The sequence below is a fragment of the Heteronotia binoei genome, chromosome 9, assembly GCF_032191835.1.
Source record: "Heteronotia binoei isolate CCM8104 ecotype False Entrance Well chromosome 9, APGP_CSIRO_Hbin_v1, whole genome shotgun sequence".
NCBI lineage: Eukaryota > Metazoa > Chordata > Lepidosauria > Squamata > Gekkonidae > Heteronotia > Heteronotia binoei.
Genome location: NC_083231.1, coordinates 107,873,033 through 107,894,545, shown reverse-complemented (window position 1 = coordinate 107,894,545; position 21,513 = coordinate 107,873,033). Strand labels below are relative to the sequence as shown.

At 46.5% G+C, this 21,513-nt stretch overlaps 1 protein-coding gene and 1 non-coding gene across 2 annotated transcripts in view; one reads left to right on the top strand and one right to left on the bottom strand.

Moving 5' to 3' along the window:
• Positions 1-829: 829 nt before the first annotated feature.
• Positions 830-21,513, top strand: part of BMP2K (BMP2 inducible kinase) — a 56,011-nt gene continuing 35,327 nt past the window's right edge. Inside the window, exons 1-3 of the mRNA XM_060247142.1 lie at positions 830-1,043; positions 20,513-20,631; positions 21,254-21,359. Of these exons, the coding sequence (XP_060103125.1) occupies positions 851-1,043; positions 20,513-20,631; positions 21,254-21,359 (418 nt within the window). The 5' untranslated portion in view covers positions 830-850. The remainder of the gene's footprint in view (positions 1,044-20,512; positions 20,632-21,253; positions 21,360-21,513) is intronic.
• Positions 7,922-7,988, bottom strand: TRNAN-GUU (transfer RNA asparagine (anticodon GUU)). Its single transcript has one exon. It is a non-coding gene; the product is annotated as a tRNA-Asn (tRNA).

The window sequence follows — 21,513 nt, the reverse complement described above, 5'->3', positions numbered from 1 at the left end:
GCCCGAACCGTTTAGAACGTTGGCGTCGTCACGCCAACAGGGGAGGGAGGGGAGGGTCAGTCATCCACTACAGCAAGCCCTGCGAAACGCTTTAAAACCGCCTCCCCACCACTCCCCTCCCTCTGTAGCAAGGGTTGCCAGGCGTGGCAACCTCACTTCCGGCGGCACATCTATTGGGAAAGGAGGCGCTGAAGTAGAAAAAGGGAGGGGGGGGAAATAACAGTCTCAACCAAGAGGGTAGAGAAGAGCTTTAAAAAGAGAGAGAGAGAGAGAGAGAGAGAGAGAAAACACAACGCGCACGCGCAGCTTTCCTTCGGCGCTCGCTCTTCAGCCCAGCCTCCCGAGATAAGAAGACGCGAGCGAGAGCGTATCGAGAACGTCGAGGGAGCGCGCATGCGCCGACCCCCCCCACCAAAAAAAAAAGTCACTTTCGGACCCTCCGGGCGGGTGCGAAGTCCGGCGTGCTTCGTCCTCGCGGGCGGGCGCACGCGCAGGAAGGACGGAGCGCGCGCGCCTCGAAGCCTCGTTCTCAGGCTGGGAAGGGGGGGCGGGGCCTTCCTCGCTCGTCTTCCCTCAGGAGCTGGGCGAGTGCGAGAGAGGGAGCGGGGGCGGCCGCGGCTCGGCTTCCCTTCCCGGAATGTGAGGCGCGGAGCCCGCTGGAGGGGCGGCGGGGAAGGGGGGGTGACGGCTGCTTGTTCCCCACAGTGGCCGTAGGGCCGCCGGGCGAAGCTTCCCGGTCCCAGCGCCTGAGGGAAGAAGGGGCGGCTCCTTGGGCGGCGGCGGCTGCTGCGCTGCTTGCTTCTCCTCCTCCCCGGGCTCGCTTCTCTCCCGTGGTCCTTCCTCGCCCGCCATGAAGAAGTTTTCTCGCATGCCCAAGTCGGACGGGACCGGAGGCAGCGGCGGCGGCAGCAGCGGCGGTGGGACGGCGGCCGTGGCGGCGGGCGGCGGGCCGGTGGTGGCGGCGGGCGGCCCAGCCGTGGGCAGCAGCCGGGTCTTCTCTGTAGGACGTTACCAGGTCACGGTGGAGGAGGTGCTGGCGGAAGGTGAGGTGCCCCGCAGCGGGGGAAGGGGGAGAGCTAGGCCCCACCCGCCGTGCATCCAGAGGATCTGCATAGATCCGTGCCTGCATCCGACGAAGGGAGCTGTGTCTCCCGAAAGCTCGCGCTGCGATAAAACTGGTTCGGCTTAAAAGGGGCTGCTGGACTACTCTTTGCAGTTTAGGCCCCGCCCGGGTTCCCCTCGGAGGAACCGGAGCTCAGGGCCTCTGAAGCCATCTAGAGCAGGACAGGAGCAGTGTTTCCCTCTAAGTCTTGTGAGCAAAAATCGTATTTCACGAGCTGCTGGCATTGAAGCTGCGAGCCACTGCATAAATCAGTTTGCTCTTGGGCCCTTTTTTTTCCTGAGCAAAAAACAAAAAAAATGTGTGAGCTAGAGGCTAAAAAACCAGGAGCTAGCTCACGCTTAGAGGGAACACTGGACAAAGGGTCTACATGTTTTTTGAGGGGGGGGGCAAAATTAAAAAAATTACACCCCCTTATGGGACCATTCTATCTTATGGGCCCATAGAATAGAATGGACTCCATGCCCAATTTGCTCCCCCCCCCTCCAGCAAGACCCAGGCCAAGCGCCTCCTCTACTTCCCTCTAGATCTGGTTCTGATTTAGACAAGGGGGGGGCACTCAGCTTCTCTCAGTGTCCCCCCTTCCTTCCTCCTTTCAGCATCCTTTGCAGGGGCTTGTAAGTCACTAGTCCTCCTCTGTCTCTTCAGACTCAAGGCCCACCTTTTTCTTGCACTAGACAACATATTTAGCAGGTGGCCCTGTCACCTATGGGTGGAAGGTACCAGATTTGATACTCCTGGAGAAAAGAAATAGTAAAATGACTTAACTGAGGATATGGTACTTGGTCACATGATGAGAAGGTAAGAGTCACTGGAGAAGACAATCATGGGAGGAAAAAGAGGAAGGCAGCCAGAAAAGAGGAAGAAGACCCAACTTGAGATGGATGGACTCAATCAAGGAAGCCACGGCCCTCAGTTTGCAAGACCTGAGCAAGGCTGTTAATGATAGGCCATGTTGGAGGTCATTAATTCATATGGTCGCCATAAGTTGGAAGTGACTTGACAGCACTTAATGCAGTTTTGGTTGGCGATGACCTGGGCAGCCTATGCTGTTCCGTTGTTGTCAGACCTGAGAAGCTAAGCAGTGTTGGCCCTGATTAGTACTTGGATAGGAGACCACCAAGGAAGTACGGAGTTGCTATGCAGAGGCAGGCAGTGGCAAACCACCTTTGAATGTCTCTTCTGTTGAAAACCCTATGGGGTGTCGTGAAAGCAATAAAGAAAGAAGTTTAGGCCAGTGTTTAGCCTTTGTTACATCTGCTTTGATTTTCCCAATGGAAGAATGGTGGGTTATAAAGATCATAAACTTTGCATAGTGCTTGGTATTCACAGCGCTTCCAATATTGTCCTTTCAACAGTTCTGTGAAACAGGCTAGTTTTTTTTTTACTTGAAGGGTGTGTGTGTTGAAACAGGCATACTTTTAAAATTATATAGCTTTATTTTCCTGCTTTTGTTTCTAGGGTAACGGATGGAATTTAGTGGTAGGTGTCTTGTACACTTAATAGGTGCATAAAAGAAGGAATTTTGGAAGGTTCAGCTTATCAAACAAAAAGTTGCAGTACTCTTTTTACACAGCTGTTAAAATACTGGTGATTTATTAAAGACTGCCCACCCTGTTAACAGAAATGGTTGTAACTTGTATACAGTGTATTGTATCATGATGTTGCCAAGATCCACTGTAAGAGTGATTTGTTTGTGGAAGTCTAAGGTAGGTAAACTTCCAGTTTTCATGGGTCATTGGACTCACACTAATGCTGCCTTTTGGGAAATGAGGAACGTCTCAGGAGTTGAAGGGTTCAGCAGCCCTGTTTTTGTAAACATTTAGCAAGAGCTGCTGCCATGTCTTCCTCCTTTTTGGGTGTAAAGGTGTTTCCCAGCATGAGCTTTTCTGATTTTAGCCTCGTTTATTAATTTGGGAAAATAGTGGTGCTTCTGGGGTTGGAGGAAAAAAAAACACCGTTCGTCTGTAAACCTTATATTGGTTTTCTGACTTGCCCAGGATTGTTAAGCCCATTTGTGTGATGGTATGTGAACTGGACTCTAGATCTAGTGTTGCAGCCACTGTGCATGCATAGGGCCAGAGGGTGGCTGCATTTTGATGAAGTCAGCACCAGTTCATGAAAGCTGGACTTAATGCTGTCAGGCCGTAAGATGTTACTAGACTGCAGTTTAATTTTACTGCTTGTCTAGGTTCCTGTAGTAGTGGGCGTTACCAATTAAGTTTTACGGGACTTCAAGAGGTGCTCACCTTTTGGATGGCCATCTTGTCCTGGACAGCAAGATCCTGTGTAGAATTCTGTGTATTGAACCCACTGACAGTAGGACCTCAGTCCAAATTTAAAGCACACTTATTGATAATCAAGTTCTATTGAATTTATTGAAAATCAAGTTCTATTGAACTTATTGAAAATCAAGTCCTGCTAAACTCAGTAGGACTTCAGCAAGCATGTTTAAAGTCGAGCAGAGTCCTGTGGCAGATGAAAAGAGATCCATAACCAGGATTTTTTTTCTCCTTTGGAGTTGCTCTTTTTTTCTTGGAAAGGCCAGTTGCACATAGGTTTGCATGTGTATATGCATGTACTTGGTTTTGAGGCATGCGCCAGTTTGCTTCACTTTGCTGGGCATAGTCTTCAGAGTTTAGGGGTGTATTTGGGGTGCTTCAGAGATTGAGGTTGGAGTTGGGATGCAGCTGTTTTAGCACTTTGCAGTGCAAACCTTCTGTGGTTCCTGATTGCCCTTCTCCCTTGAAGTTCTTGGCACCAACACTGGGGTCTGGTCCAAGGTCCAGTGTATACCGCCTTACACGTTATAGAGTCATGGAGTAGGAAGGGACTTGCAAGGTCATCTAGTCCAGTCCCCTACACAAAGCAGGAAATTCACAAATACCTCCGCCCACATTCCCTGTGACCCCATTCCATGCCCAGAAGATGGCAGAAAACCTCCAGGATCACTGGCCTGGAGGAAAATTGCTGCCTGACCCCAAAGTGGCGTTCAGCATTTCCCTGGGCATGTAAGAAAGGGCCTTGGGAACTAAGCACTGATGTAATGCAGCCTGCCCTCCCTATCGTAATCTATGTGAATTCACAGAATCAGCATTGCTGTCAGATGGCCATCTAGCCTCTGCTTAAAAACTTTCAAAGAAGGAGAGCCCACCACCTCCCGTGGAAGCCTGTTCCACTGAGGAACCGCTCTGTCAGGAGGTTCTTCCTAATGTCTAGCCAAAAACTCTTTGATTTCAACCCGTTGGTTCTGGTCCGATCTGGGGCAACAGAAAACAAGTGTTTTCAGATGAAGTCAGACAATGCCTGTGTTTGTATGGGGTTTGGGGTGTTTTGAAGCTTATTTTAGGCTGTGAACCTTTTAAAGAATGTTTTTGCAGTTGGGTTGAAGAATAAGGAACTGGGGATCAAATTTAGTCTCATGGCGAGGAGTCTGAGTGCCTCTCATCTTTTTATCTAGTTCCCTTGTGAGTGGCTTTGAGACTGAAATTTGCAGGTGCTAATTCTTAGGATAGGAATGGCTTGCAGTATAGTGTTGTGCTTTTTGGCTATTTCTGTGTTTGCAGTTTTGCTAGTTTTCATTTGTAATCTGTTGCAGTTGTTCTTCTGAAAGTAGTTAACTCGCCCAGTTAGTTAGCAAGCACTTAAATTTTTGTAAGCATAATTGAAAATAAGGAGCCTTTAAGGTATGATCTGTTAACCTCTGAATACTAATGATGTTAGTCCTTTTCTGTGTTGGCAGAAATTTGCTTTAGATTGTTAATGAGAGATAGTGCAGTTCATTCAGTTTGCTGGATTAAGGGAAAAATTAGCTAAATTGATTATTAGCAATTTCATTTGCTTGACTTTACAAACCTTTAACTGAACTTTAATGTAGCTAATTTACTTTGGTAGGTTACTGTGGAATGATACGGCCAAAATAAGTACCACCAGGGCTTTTTTGAGCAGGAATGCACAGGAATGCAGTTCCAGCTGGTTTGGAGTCGGGGGTGTGGCCTAATATGCAAATGTCCCTGTTGGGCTTTTTGTACCAAAACCTGTGTGAGACCATGGTGATGTCAGGGAGTATGGCCTAATATGCAAATGAGTTCCTGCTGGGCTTGTTCTACAAAAAAGCCCTGAATACAACATTTAAATTTTTATTCATTGGAAACATTTTTATGCCACCTTTGCACTCAAATGGGATCCCAAGGTGGAGTTTATCAAACGTTAAAACATTTCAGCATTTAAATTTTTTTAAAACAAAGTATATACACAAGAGTTGAATAAAACAATAACTCAGTAAAAGCATTTAAACATGTGTAACTTTAGAGGGAGTTTCACTTCCCTTAAAGGAGTAGGTTCATACCTTGGGGGGGAGCTCTTGGACCCAGACCTCCTGTTGGATGAACAGGTGGCCAGGGTTGTCTTTCAGGAGCTTTGGCTAGTGAGACAGCTGCGGCCCTTTGTGGATGCCACCCATTAGCTCAGATGGCAGGCCACCCAAACCAAGGGGCCTCTGAAGGTGACCAGAGTATGTGCGTGGGTTTCGTACAGGAGAAGAAGAATTGGGTTTAAAACTCAGAGCAGTTTACAATGTCCTTCCCTTCCTCTCCCCACAATAGACCCCCTGTGAGGTAAGTGGGACTGAGAGTGCTCTTTCAAGAACTTCTATTGAGAGAACATTTCTGAGAGATCTGTGAATGGCACAAGATCGCCAGCTGGTTGCATGTGGAGGGGTGGGGGATCAAATCCAGTTCTCCAGATTAGGATCTGCTGCTCTTAACCACTACACAAAACTGGCTCTCATGTAGAAGGTGGTCCTTAAGGTATGCTGGCCCCAAGTTGTATAAGGCTTTAAAGGAGTGATCTGGTAAGTATGACTCATTCTGGTCCCAGCATTCTATACCAACTGTACAGTCTTAAGTAACCCCTTGTGGAGCCCATTGAGCAAGCTGGCGAAAGGCACCTCTTGCCACCATTGCAACCTGTTTATTTAGTAGGAGGCCTGGATCCAGGAGTATCCCCAGGCTACAAATGTGCTCCTTTGGAGGAGTACACCCCATCCAGAACAAGAGATATCCCACCTCCTAAGTCAGACCTTCTGCGCTCTGCCCCACTAGCACCTCTGAAAACACTGGGAGTTAGGCTTTCTATACGCTGACTTGATGGTGCTAAATGAAAATACTACCTTGGGTTCAGTTGTCAGAAGTTATTAGGCCTTTACCAGAACTTTCGAATGATATGTGTGTATGAAGTGGTTACAGATAGTTTTCTGTCACACATGACAGATAGTATTTGAATAACCATTGCAAAGCAAACAGCATATAATGGAGGAATGTTTATAGAGAGAGGTTGGCAATTGTGTGGGGCTGTTGCTTGAGAATGTAACATGGCATCAATATACCCTTGTTTCCTTCAAGCTCGCATAAACCATTCCAATATTGTTATTTATGATACACTGAGAGAGTGGTTTTGTTGCCTGCATATACTATGTTCCCAGTGACCTTTGGCAGAGGAGTAAGATACTGAATTTAGAATTGTTATATGAAACAGAGCATACATCATAGCTTGGCAAATAAATGCTCAGACATCCGGCAGAGGCAGTACTTTATGGCCCCTTCTGAGAGCCCTGGTCACTGACCAGGTTTCCTGAAGGGTCCACCTTGAGAAGAGAGGGAGTAGTAGTAAGCTACTCAGTGCCTCAATCTCCATGCTCCACAGTGACTTTCCAGTAAAGCCTGCCAGAAAAGCCTCTTCCTCATAACAGTTGAGATTTAAGTGCCATTGATCTAAAAGCCTTCAAATGCTGACCCCAACCTTATATGGATACTAGCCCAAATGGAACAGATCTTTGTAAATGTACTTAATCTTTCAATTAGCCATCTGTTGAAAGCCAGTTTATATTTCTGTGTATAAATACCTTCATCAGTTGCTTATTCAGACCAGTGGTATATGGAAATGTGGGGTAGATTGCGATTACTTTTGTGGACTTGTGGTGGCCTAGTTAATGGCATTGGGGAGAAATTACTTTCTTAAAACAGTATCGGTAGAACCAAAAGACTTTGTGTGATAGGTTTGCATACAAGTATATAGGCCTCTGAGATAGATTTGAAGAGAATGTTTTTATATATTTATCAAATAAACTGACTGCTAAGTATATTAAATTCTGGCATATATAAGATGACTCATGAGACTGCAACTTTACTCTGGCAGTACTTGTAAAAGTTCATGTTCAGGTCATAAGACTTGAGTTTTGAGAGCAGAAAGGCTAGAGCAGGGGTCAGAAACAATTAAAGAACCAAGCGACATAAAAAAGAAATTCAAAATAAGAGGTCAACAAGGAGCCAGTATAAGAGAGCTGATTTAGATAACTGAAAATATAAAACTTAACATGACTCATAATTGATGTGTGGATTATAAATCTAAAAAGTTTCCACAGTGGTGGTTGCGAATCCTTTCACAGGAAGTGGAATGCACAAAGTTTCAGTAATAAATATACATGACAGGAGCACCCTGCATGATTGTTTTAGTACACTGGCATAAATTCTTGCATGCTTCACCCTTTGATTACTTACATTTCTCTTTCTGTAAAACAACTCTGAGAAGCCCTTCCATTCCATAGAAATCTTTGCCATTCTGTTCATATACTTGGTTGTCTAGCATCCTACTGTTTCTCTGGTACATATGAACATATGAAACTGCCTTATACTGAATCAGACCCTTGGTCCATCAAAGTCAGTATTGTCTTCTCAGACTGGCAGCGGCTCTCCAGGGTCTCAAGCTGAGGTTTTTCATGCCTATTTGCCTGGACCCTTTTTTTGGAGATGCCGGGGATTGAACCTGGGACCTTCTGCTTAACAAGCAGATGCTCTACCACTGAGCCACCGTCCCTCCCCAAAGTACTCCCCAAGTACACTTTAACGTAAAGAGGCTTTTTAAAAAAAAGAGTCATATGGAGCCACATTTGATATTGCAGCCATAGATCACTGACTACTAGTTTGATATTCTGCTTATTTCTTTGATAGGAGACAAATGCAGGCCTGCAAGATTATGTTCCAGATCAGATAAACAGGTAGCTTTATGGAAGATGGATATGCTTTTCCCCCTAATGGAGACCCATAACAGCTAACAATTCACAGAAAGAATAAACCAAACAACATGAGGGGTGGTATTATTGAAACCACACATTAGCAGCTTGATCAAAATATTTGGCAAGTTAACTGTCTTTTGTGTTAAGTGTCAGGTGCCTTTGCCACTGATATGACACATTTTTGCACATAGGAAGATTCTTGCACTTGTGATGTTGAGTGCCCCTGCAGCATTGAATGCCGAATTTCACAGTTTCCTTGTTATGAGGAGAAAAGTGGGGTAAAGATCTGTTAAATAAATGCGAGTTTGAGCTAGTCAGTTAATTCTTCGGATGAATGCTTCTAGTTTGTTACAATTTAGTAGACATTTGAGGCATTGCGTTCTTTGCCATATCATTTGGAACAAATCAGCCACAATTCTAAAACCTTTAGGACTCTGTTCTACTTGTTTGTTGACTTCATCCCCTGGGATAAGGATGTAGATGTATGTTGGGTCGTCTATATACGGTAAACTATTCAGCAAGTGGTTTTATTTAAAGAAATTAACTTGTTCTGAGTGGCTGAGGGAAGCTCACAACATAAATTCCTTCAGATAAAAATACAGTAAAAGTAAAAAAATCACGAAGCAGGCAACCAGACTTAAAAAAAAGAAATCCATTCTCAACAAAGTCCAAAACCAGTGCTGCTGAAAACAAACACCAAACCTAAGTTATACTTATAAAGAACTTATAAGTATATAAAGAAGTTATACTATAAGTTATACTTATAAAGAACAATAAAAAGGAGGGTTGCTGCGTGGTTTGTCAGGCTATTCCAGGTAGCTGGGACAACAGAGGTGAAGGCCCAGTTTCCTGTAGTTGCCAAGTAAGCAAGGGAGGAGGGGGAGAGCAGACAGTAGGCAAAACTGGACAGATCAAAGGTGGTGCATAGCTTTGCATCTAATTCTCAAGTATGTATAGGCATGCTGTGGAACTTGAGCTTACAAGGTATTATTGAAACCACGCATTAGCAGCTTGACCAAAACGTTTGGCAAGTTAACTGTCTTTTGTGGTAAGTGTCAGGTGCCTTTGCCACTGATATGACACATTTAAATCTTGTAAAGGGTAGCTTTTGACTGAGGTTATAGAGCATGATGGTAAAACTCTCAACATTGCGAGGCTTGAGAAGTTGTCAGTAGAAGGTTTTATGGGTCTGGTTTGGCGGAGGAAGAGGTAGGTTATTTATGGAATGTGCCCCTGAATGCATACTGCCTTGGAACTTTTTGGATTCCTAAGGACTGCCTCCCTCAGATTGAAGGTTATGTTTTGGTGGGTATTACGTATTTATTTGCGCTTCTGGGCTGCTAAGATAAAGTATTCTTACTGTATAATGCATCCAAGTGTATCTTCCAGGGGTGGCCAACGGTAGGGTGGCCAGACCGTCCCGGTCTCCCGGGACATTCCCGGATCTGGCCACCCAATCCCGGATCCCGGGCTGCCTATACCGGGACCATTAAAGGTCCCGGTTTAGGCAGCCCCGGAGCCGGTGGGCCGCGGGCGCCGGCGGGGAAGGCGGCGAGGGAGGGAGGGAGCGTCCCTGCGCAGGGCCCCTGCGCAGGCGCAGGGACGCTCCCTCCCTCCCTCGCCGCCTTCCCCGCCCGCGCGCGGGGCCCGGCGGCAGTGGTGGAGGCCTCTCCGTGGCCTCCGCTGGTCGCTGGAAGCCCTCCAGAGACTCTGGAGGGCCTCCAGCGACCAGCGGAGGCCGCGGAGAGGCCGCGGGGCACCCGGCGCTGGTCCCGGAAGGCCTTCCAGAGACTCTGGAAGGCCTTCGGGGACCAGCGCCGGCCAGCGAAGGCTTCCCCGCGGCCTCCGCTGGTCCCTGGAGGCCCTCCAGAGTCTCTGGAGGGCCTCCAGGGACCAGCGGAGGGCCGCGGGGAGGCCGCGGGGCACCCGGCGCTGGTCCCGGAAGGCCTTCCGGGACCAGCGCCGGCCAGCGAAGGCTTCCCCGCGGCCTCCGCTGGTCCCTGGAGGCCCTCCAGAGTCTCTGGAGGGCCTCCAGGGACCAGCGGAGGCCGCGGGGAAGCCGCGGAGCACCCGGCGCTGGTCCCGGAAGGCCTTCCAGAGCCTCTGGAAGGCCTTCGGGGACCAGCGCCGGCCAGCGAAGGCTTCCCCGCGGCCTCCGCTGGTCCCTGGAGGCCCTCCAGAGTCTCTGGAGGGCCTCCAGGGACCAGCGGAGGCCGCGGGGCACCCGGCGCTGGTTCCGGAAGGCCTTCCAGAGCCTCTGGAAGGCCTTCGGGGACCAGCGCCGGCCAGCGAAGGCTTCCCCGCGGCCTCCGCTGGTCCCTGGAGGCCCTCCAGAGTCTCTGGAGGGCCTCCAGGGACCAGCGGAGGCCGCGGGGCACCCGGCGCTGGTCCCGGAAGGCCTTCCAGAGGCTCTGGAAGGCCTTCCGGGACCAGCGCCGGCCAGCGAAGGCTTCCCCGCGGCCTCCGCTGGTCCCTGGAGGCCCTCCAGAGTCTCTGGAGGGCCTCCAGGGACCAGCGGAGGCCGCGGGGAAGCCGCGGAGCACCCGGCGCTGGTCCCGGAAGGCCTTCCAGAGCCTCTGGAAGGCCTTCGGGGACCAGCGCCGGCCAGCGAAGGCTTCCCCGCGGCCTCCGCTGGTCCCTGGAGGCCCTCCAGAGTCTCTGGAGGGCCTCCAGGGACCAGCGGAGGCCGCGGGGAAGCCGCGGAGCAGCCGGCGCTGGTCCCTGGAGGCCTCCAGAGGCCAGCGCCGGTAGCGGAGAGGCCCGGCGCTGGTCCCTGGAGGCCTCCAGAGGCCAGCGCCGGCAGCTCCCTCCCTCCCTCGCCGCGAGGCCGCCGCCGGAGGACTCCCCGCCGCCGCTGGACTCTGCCGCCCTGGAATAAGGTAAGGGGGCCGAAAGCGGGGGGGGGGGGGGCGGGGGGGGCAGGGGGCGGCCTTCCTTTCTTCCCTCCCTCCCTTCCTTCCTTCCTTCCTTCCTTCCTTCCTTCCTTCCTTCCTTCCTTCCTTCCTTCCTTCCTTCCTTCCTTCCTTCCTTCCTTCCTTCCTTCCTTCCTTCCTTCCCTCACTCCCTTCCCTTCCTTCCCTCCCTCCCTTCCCTTCCTTCCCTCCCTCCCTTCCTTCCTTCCCTCCCTCCCTCCCTCCCCCTTCCTTCCTTCCTTCCCTCCCTCCCTCCCCCCTTCCTTCCTTCCCTCCCTCCCTCCCCCCTTCCTTCCTTCCTTCCTTCCCTCCCTCCCTCCTCCCTCCCTTCCTTCCCTCCCTCCCTCCCCCCCTTCCTTCCTTCCCTCCCTCCCTCCTCCCTTCCTTCCTTCCCTCCCTCCCTCCCCCCTTTCTCCCTTCCTTCCTTCCTTCCCTCCCTCCCTCCTTATGTTCTTATGTGACACAGAGTGTTGGACTGGATGGGCCACTGGCCTGATCCAACAGGGCTTCTCTTATGTTGTTATGTGACGCAGAGTGTTGGACTGGATGGGCCACTGGCCTGATCCAACAGGGCTTCTCTTATGTTGTTATGTGACGCAGAGTGTTGGACTGGATGGGCCACTGGCCTGATCCAACAGGGCTTCTCTTATGTTGTTATGTGATGCAGAGTGTTGGACTGGATGGGCCACTGGCCTGATCCAACAGGGCTTCTCTTATGTTGTTATGTGACGCAGAGTGTTGGACTGGATGGGCCACTGGCCTGATCCAACAGGGCTTCTCTTATGTTGTTATGTGACGCAGAGTGTTGGACTGGATGGGCCACTGGCCTGATCCAACAGGGCTTCTCTTATGTTGTTATGTGACGCAGAGTGTTGGACTGGATGGGCCACTGGCCTGATCCGACAGGGCTTCTCTTATGTTCTCATGTGACACAGAGTGTTGGACTGGATGGGCCACTGGCCTGATCCAACAGGGCTTCTCTCATGTTCTTATGTGACACAGAGTGTTGGACTGGATGGGCCACTGGCCTGATCCGACAGGGCTTCTCTTATGTTCTTATGTGACGCAGAGTGTTGGACTGGATGGGCCACTGGCCTGATCCGACAGGGCTTCTCTTATGTTCTTATGTGACGCAGAGTGTTGGACTGGATGGGCCACTGGCCTGATCCAACAGGGCTTCTCTTATGTGACAATACTGACTTTGGTGGACCCAAGCACTGATTCAGTGTAAGGGAGCTTTGTGTTTGTGTCTTCTAGTGCAATTTTGTTCTCAGATCCTGTATTTACTTCATCAGTATATGGGATAAGGCACTTTCTCAACTGTGCTGCATAATGCAGCCTATTTATTTTGTCCTGTTGGCTCTGTTGGCTCTATCTGCGCCACCTTCATCACTTTCGGGGTGTGGATCCCCCAGTGGAGTGGTCTCCCGACTCCCTCCGCCGGCTGTTTCTGATAGCCCTGCGCGCCCTCTTTCATTTGATATGTGTCCCGTGCGGGTGCCACCCTCCCGCCGGGAGATGCCGCAAAATGAGCCCCCTTGAGGCTTATGGCGGCAGGGCTCGGGGGAAGCGAGCTAGACTGCTGTTCTTTTGAGGGGTTATAGAGTGTTTCGAGCCCGTCCCTGTGGCATCGGTCCCATCATTGTGGGGCCCAGGGGGCCGGCGCAGCGGCACGCTGAAGCAGCCTGTCGGTCACTTCCAGGTTCCTGTCCTGCATCTCGACCGGTGTTATTAGTGACAGGCTGCTTCGGCGTGCCGCTGCGCCGGCCCCCTGGGTCCCACAATGATGGGACCCCCCCATCCCCCCCAGTGTCCCTGGCTGGCCTTCAGACATTATGGTCACCCTAGCCAACGGTAGCTCTCCAGATGTTTTTTTTTTGCCTACAATTCCCATCAGCCCCAGCCATTGGCCATGCTGGCTGGGGCTGATGGGAGTTGTAGGCAAAAAAACATGAGGCGAGCTACTGTTGGCCACCCCTGGATTCTGCTGTTATTTTTTCCTCCCAAGTTACTGTGGCTTGGAAGATCTTGTGTTCTGCCTGCAGTACAGGGAACAGGGAAGGCCTCACTTCTAGTTTTAGCCCAGCTTGGATCTCTCAGGGCAAGTAACGCCTTCAAAACATTATTGCATGTTTAAAACAATGTGTTAGTAAGCACGTTGCTTTAAAAAAACAACAACCAAGAAAACTGAAAACTTAAAACCAGCAATTTAAATTGGGTTTCTTTGGTGATTTACATCTCAGTGAGTTGGAACTTATGCAGCTCCACTGGTTTATCTTTTCCACTTTCCCTCGGTACCCACTAGTGCATACTAAAAAAGAGTTGTTGTGGGTGGGGGAACCACAACCATGTAAAACAGGTGGCTCAGTAAGGAGGAAGAAGTGGTTAAAGTCTCCTCTACTACTCTTAGTGTCAGCAGAGCGTGTACTGCAAGTGAAATAATTTTGTGTGTAAAACAGGCACAAAATCAGACCCCTGTATTTTAAATTCATGCACATTGTGGGTTGCGCACAACTCAGGAGCCAGTTATATTTATTCAAATAAATAAATCCCTTTGTGTTATTGGATATCTGCCCTACCTGAAAATTAACTTTGTGCTTCTGTTATTAGATCAACAACCTTAATTGTTATGGCTATTTATATTGATAACAAGTCTAATTTGCTCCAATATGTTGTCCATTCTCAAACCAGTTATTTCTTATCCAGCTGCTTAGTGGAACAGATTTAGTGGTATACATTAGGACTGTAGTGAGTAGTACTTGGAGGATAGAAATGTACAGTTTGGTACTGGAAAAACTGCACAGGTTATCCTGGTGATATTTTATATTTACAACTTTTCCACTTCATCTTAACAGAACAATCAGAAGAGATTGTTTAGATTTGTTTTTAACAGGAACTCCTTTGCAAATGTAGCCAATCCTCTAAGAACTTACAGAGCTCTTAGTACAGGGCCTACTGTAAGTTCCAGGAGGATTGGCTACATCAGGGGTGTATGGCCTAACAGGCAACGGAGTTCCTGCTATAAAAAAAAGACCTGGTTTTTAATGAGCACTCTGTTAGGATCTGCCCAGTTGTCAGGAAGTAGTAAGTGAACTTTTAAGTTTCCTAGAACTCTTTATAAGGCTGCCTGTTCAAAACAAAATCCAGAGTAGATGGTGATAAAGAGATGCTTCAAGGTATGATGAGAGCCCTGATGTCTGCTGTTGATGCACAGAAGAAAAGGAGCTGAAGTATTAGATTAAGGAATATATCCATTTTAAATCTTGAAAGATATACAGGTGAGAGCCTGTGGATTGGTTCATCAGTAACACAGAGTTTTCATATTTCAGATTTACTGTTTGGGTCCAGACTACATTGGCAATTTCTGCCAATTCTGTCTTCCTCCTTCAGCCCCCTGCTTGGCACTCCTCAGGGCTCCTTCTCTCATCAGAGCAACATGTTGTGGAGATCAGTGGGCTGTAGCAGGAAGAGGGATGTAGGGATGCTCCATCCTGCCATTGGAAAATTTAGCCTGGTGCTAACCCTGTAGGCCAAGAAGTTGTCCACGTAGTTTGCATCTGCTGACCCGTGTCTATTGGTTCTGCTTCCACTTTCGCCAAGAATTCTGTGGACTTCATTGTCGTGTGCATTTCACTGAGTTCTCTGGATTTTTTTTTATCATTTTCAAAACATGTGTGGAACACTGAAGGAAGAGAAGCCATAGAAATTGCTCCAATCTTCCTTCATCAGGAGCAGCGATGAGCGAAGATGTAAAGGCTTTCAAGCATTTCACTTCTTCATACTGTTACAAAATACTTTTGAAGCAAGTAACATTTTTTTAAAAAAAAAAAAAACTTGGGGCTGTTTGTTAATGCAGTACAATACTAGTATGGGTGTGTTATTTCTTGAGTCAGTTTAAATCTCATGTTTATCTTTTAAAATGGAGAGGCGAAGTCCGTAATTTTCGTAGTTGTGTGACTTCGCTAGGGTAGGAATTGTCCTCTCAAATTGTCAGGAGTCCAGTAGCATACGCCTGCAATTTCATATTGGAGTACAGTATATCATATGAATGTTGCTTTGCACTTCACAGTTCACTTGGCTGGGGAGAAAGGGTCTTCAGGAAACAAAAGTGTAACAAGGTAAGGGGGGGGGGGGCTTCCAACACCAGTGTATGTATTTTCATATGATACTCCCCTTTTCCAAATTCCATGCTAATGGGGCAAAACACTGACTAAACAAACATAACTGGTTTTGGATCTCTGGACCAGAATTGATGCACCAAAGATAACAGACCTCTGTTGGTAAAAGGCATATGGGCCCAATGTAGATGGGGGCCATGTTTGGAGGAGGAAAAATGTTGACCCTTTTATTGTGCTCATTTAGTTTCACTAAATACCCTCCTTCTGTTGCTGGTAGCACTTCAAAGGGAAAAGACTGGCTTTTATAATAACGCCTTAAAGTGCTAATAAGTGTGTGGAGGGTATGTGTTCTATTAGCAAAACTAAGTGGAAACTGAACCTTCTCTGTATGGCCCCAATTGGAATCTAGCCTATATGCCCTTTCAGTTTGTCTTCTACAGCTAAATCGAGATGTGTAATCTTCATTACCTTTGCTTCTCCTCCAGTGTCCAGTGAACTTCTTGAGCATGGTAGAGAATTCTTGTAATTAGACTGTTGTATTGGTAAATTCCTGGGAGGTTAAATTTACAGAGTGAGAAATGGTTGAATGCCAGTGCTTTAAGTAAACAAAGGTCTCAGGTCTGAGTTTACATAGATGTGGAATATTTTGTCCAGGTGTTATAGCAACAAATGCATGAACGAGATATAGTTCACTGTGAATGTTTTGCTAAATAGTAGGTCCCGTGTGCTGTACGAGTGTTATTTCCTCGACGGCTTTAAATATTAAGCCGCTGAACCATTTTTCATGTAAAATCTAAGTTTTATAAACTTACTTCCCTTTACAGAGGCAAAACACATGTTTTTATCTTGGTTTACCAAAACTATTCAGTTATTGTGATGGTGAATTTAGGATATGATGCCCTCTAATGGTGAGAGTATCTGCCTGGATCAACAGCTATTTTGCTTCAGTTGCCTTTGAGCTGTGTGGTCTTGAGTTCATCTTCAGTCTTCTGTGCAGTCCCAATGGCTTATGCAGGCCAACCACCAGAGGCTCTGTTACAGCTACTCTGGTATTTTTAACACCCCAAAGTGAGCCCCTCTCCTGCAGAACTCATTAGAGGCTGTTTCCCACCTAAAGGTCACGTGCTCTCCTGGGAGGAACTCCCCTTTTTTCTCAGTCCTTTCTTCGCTGCATTGTGAGGACATGTTCTCTTCAGCTCTGGGTATTGTGAGTTTTCTTGAAGTTTCTTTGCTCCTGGGCTCTCTTCCCTCTTTGGGAAGTGTAGCAGAAGGCTTAGGTTAAAAAATGTACCCAGTGTGGTGCAAAAATAACCTGTTCAAATGAACACCTTTTTGTGCCTTTTCTGCTTGGGTGAAATTCATAATACAGCCATGTGCAAGATCTGCCTCCCAACTGATCCTGAAAGCCATTCAGATTGAGCAGTGCGCTTGAAGGCAAGCTTATGGGAGAAAGCACTCCGTTGCTTTAATAACCCAACAGTGAAAATGTCTGTCCCTGCAAAACACAGTCAGTCCTTGCCTTCGAAATTACCGATTAGAACTGGTTAGAACTTGCAACTTCCAACCAACTTGCAAGCCTGCCCTTGAGTGTCTTGGTTCCATTGGTTCTGCGGACAGAACCAACACGTCAGATCTGATCGTCCGTTCGTTAAGCTGAATGCTGTGCAGCAGAACCCCTGGCTAAGAAAGCTTGTCCCAAATCCAAACATAGGGATAAAATATACCAGGGGTGTTCAACGGTAGCTGTCCAGATGTTTTTGCCTACAACTCCCATCAGCCCCAGCCGTTGGCCATGCTGGCTGGGGCTGATGGAAGTTGTAGGCAAAAAACATCTGGAGAGCTACCGTTGGCCACCCCTGAAATATACTTTGTTAATGGGCAACATTGGGGGTTGCCAGTTAAACTAAAAATGCCTGTTAACTATACTTTTAGGGCACTCACTGCTCGCCCTTCCACAGCCTGAGAGTAGGTAGAAGAGGAACAGACAGCAAGTCCCAATGGTGCGCTCTGCGGCAGTGGGAGGTGCCCATGGCCTTGAACCATGCAGCCTGCCCCTTTCCACTGATAGTTGTGTGTCAAGCAGTGACTCAGTTCTCTGGCTGCTGTGCAGCTGATCATTGGCAAGGACAAGGGAAGAGCAGCAGCAGTGTGAGCAGGTAGTGCCCATGACAGGGACTCAGAGGCCCCTCTGCCACTCCCTGCTCACTCTTGAGAGTACACTCTAGATTGCAAACTGGAAACAACCCACAGGGTTATAGTGACCACAATTACTAAGAATTTCATGCACTATAATTCCAAATTTAGAGGTAAAACATGGATGCACACATACATTAAATTATGGAACCATCAAATATGCCTTAACACAATAGAAATTCACAATACAAAGTAGAGTCCCATTGTACAGGAGGTCGACTTCATATCCTGCTTTGAAGTTCCTTCCAGCAAAGGTGCAAAAGTTCCTTCCAGCAAAGGTCTTTTTCATGGAGACCACTCCAGTAATTTCAAGCACAATCCAAATGAAAGACAACTTCAAATTCTTCCTCCTTCAATTATTATAAATTCTTCCTATAGTACATTTAAGGTGACATCAAAGTCTTGTCACTTTCCTAATAGGCAACTGCTCAGAGAACAGCTGAAGGAGGAAGAGGAAGGAGGAAAAATTTGAACTTCGAAGCAGGATATGAAGTTGACCTCCTGTACAATGGGACTCTACTTTGTATTGTGAATTTCTATTGTGTTAAGGCATATTTGAGAGTGTTCCATAATTTAATGTATGTGTGCATCTATGTTTTACATATAAATTTGGAATTATAGTGCATGAAATTCTTAGTAATTGTGGTCACTATAAGAACATAAGAGAAGCCATGTTGGATCAGGCCAATGGCCCATCCAGTCCAACACTCTGTGTCACACAGTGGCCAAATTTTTATATATATATACACACACACACACACACACTGTGGCTAATAGCCACTGATGGACCTCTGCTCCATATTTTTATCTAAACCCCTCTTGAAGGTGGCCTGTGGGTTGTTTCCAGTTTGCACTCTTGAGAGTAGGCAACAGTACTGCTGGCATGCTGCCGACAGCACACTGCATTTGCCTCTGCTGATGCTTCCTTCATTATCTGATGAGGATAAACTTAACCTGGCCCCCATAATTATCACACAGCAACCATTCTTAACTTTTAAACTACTGTTGCCTAGACATGTAAACTTTTCAGAACTTTTAAAGCTATGGTGGTGGGGAAGTAAGGAATTTTGGGAAAACCTGAAGTATATGTATGCCTGTTGTCAAACTGAAACTTATTTTAGTGCTTTAATAGCATATAGTGCATTTTTTTGACTGCTTTAATAACATAAAACGTGTTCGGCTTAGTGTATAAAATTTTACTGTGGCATATTTATGGAATTGAAAAGCTTAAGTTATTTGAGGGAGTGCTGTATACTGCTGCCTATGTTGTATTATGGCCTAAGTGTAAATATATTATGGCCCTGGGTTGGTTCACAGGCCCAATCAAGAATGGAATTGCTTTGTTGGGGAAGAAGAGGCTTAGACCTTTTCTTGTCACCTTTCCCCCAGCCTGAAATGGCCCCAGGAAGCCTTTGGGAGACTACACATTTACTGCTATGATTACAACCATAGTGTCTTCATCAGAGCAAATAACAGCCCCCTGGAGTTGTCTCAGGTTGGGAAAGGAAGGCAGGTGGAAGATCTGAGCCCCTTCTCCCCATGGTCCATGGTTTTGATTGAATTATTGCGTGGCTGGAAGCACAGAGCTCCCATTTCCTATTTAGGCCTATGGTCAGAGCAGAACGGAATGGGAAATCCCCTCCATGTTTTCCTTGCAACTTTGTTCCAATGGAGTGGAGCTGAGCTTAACTTCACAGGGTTCCTAAGGCCAGCTGAAGCTTCCTGGAGTTGTGTCCTTGGAAACCAAGCGTTGATGCCTTGAATCAGCTTTGTCTCTTCTCAGTGGAGTAGAAACTAGTGCCTAGTGAGTACTCTTAAGTTGGGAACCCACAGCCAAAGGGAGATATGACACTGGAGAGCCATTGCTAACTTGAGTAGACCTGAGGGAGCGGGGGGGGGGGGGGGGAGAAACTTGCAGTGCCTTGCCATTTCATGTTTTCCCAGGCTGAGAGCATTTTATTTTTTTAAGTTTCTGCTGTAATCTTTGTGCTTTTGGGGGATGCTTTATTTTTATAATTGCATTGCAAAATCCCACTATTCTCCCCTTTCTGTTTTAAACAAAACATTGCAAGAGTTTTAAGCATGTTTGTATTTTAAATTAAAGATTAATAATAATAATAATAATAACTTTTATTTCTATCCCGCCCTCCCCGCCTAGGCGGCTCAGGGCGGCTAACAACAACTTAGACATTAACATAAATGATAAAACTTTAAATTTAACAATTAAAATTAAGCATAAAAACCAGTCAGTTAAGTTAAAATACATGATTGATATATTTAATTATGTTGGCCTGTGCCCTCTATAAAGTCTATATCTGCCATTACATTTTAGGACATGCATGGCTCGGCCCCACAAAGGCCCATTTATGTCAGATCTGGCTGTCCTAACAAATGAATTTGACACCCCTGATTACATTGTTGGATGCATTGTCGCAAATATTTGTCAATTTTGGAAATCAGTATTACAACAATCAAAATAATTACAAACCTAGATATTCCCCCTTACTCCAGAAAACCTCTTCTTGAATTGGGTAGGTTTTGAGGCATTGCTCTTCTATGATAGAAAGGATTTCACTTCTCCTTTCTGCAGCCAAAACAGTCACTGCCATAAACTGGAAAAATATCGGTGCTCCCAGTCTCTCTCTCTGGCACAAGAAACTGGGATTTTTATTTTATGGCTAAATTTGCAGAGAATATTACACACTTTGACAAAAATAATTCAATCTCTATCAATTTGGCTTCCTATTTTGGAATACTTGGTAGCTCAGTGAGAAATATCTAAACAGCTTGATGAACTGTATCTGTGGTAATCTCAAAAATTAATATTGTAATGGATGATATCTTACTACTATGACATAATATTATGGTGATATATATTTTATTATTTTTGGATCTTTTATATAGCACTCTCTTGCATTTAAGCCTTTTTGTTTTCTATGTTGTATAATTCCTTGTTATGTATCTTCTTGATTTATGTATTATTCCCAAAACTTCAAAAAAGTGTTAATTCCAAAAAAGTAAAACAAAATAAAGTGGAAAAAAGTTGCTTACATTTATTAAATGAGTTGGTTAAATCCATCTTTTTTTTTCTTTATAGGTGGATTTTCCACTGTCCTGCTTGTACGCACACATGGCGGAGTCCGGTGTGCATTGAAAAGAATGTATGTAAATAATGTGACTGACCTCAATATCTGCAAAAGAGAAATAACGATAATGGTAAGTAGTGTTATTTTTGGATTCTGAATGCTTTTGGATAACTATGCTTTGGTTTGTGATCAAAGCCATGCTGAGTTTACATCCCCTGAGGTTACATTTAAAAGGCTCCGATGGGCTTGGGAGGCAGTTATGAGTGTTTACACTTTCATACCCTTTAAATGTTTGAAAGGGAGTATCTCTGGGAAAGAAAAGTACTTTGAGGCTGTAGGCCAGCCCAGTGATTCACAATTCCATCCGAATGAATTCTGTTGCTGTTCAGATACTTCTCTTGAGAGTTGGGTGCTGTGAAAGGGCTCCCTGAGGGTGTGGAATAAACCGTGTGTTATACTGTCGATCATCACTTTTCTCCCAGGCCCTCTTCACATGATGCAGTTTTATTGGTAGTCATTTAAATGGGATGTTATGAAGATGATGGCATAACTAATCTCAGAGTTTCATATCAGTTTTTGAAGAAACTGGTAAAAATCTGTTTAACCAAGAAGTGCTATGCTAGACTAATATGTATCAGTGGTAGTTCAGAATAATCGTTAGTCTTTGGGTTGGTTTTTTTTTTTTCTTAGCAGCACTTTTGTTTGTAGACTTTGAGGAGGTTTCCCCCCTTGATATGTGTTTCCTTTTTCAGAAAGAGCTGTCTGGGCACAAGAACATTGTGGGGTATTTGGAATGTGCTGTTAACTCCGTTAGTGATAATGTGTGGGAGGTGCTCATCTTAATGGAGTACTGTCGTGGTAAGTAAACTTCTGTCACTTGGAATGTAAAAGATTTAATACTGTTGCCAAAAACATGCTTGGTTGGATTCAAGGGTGCCCATTCATTTGTGGAAAGGTTCTTTCACTTGCAGAAATCTTGTTTGACATCTTGTGCTAAAGCTTTATATTAGTA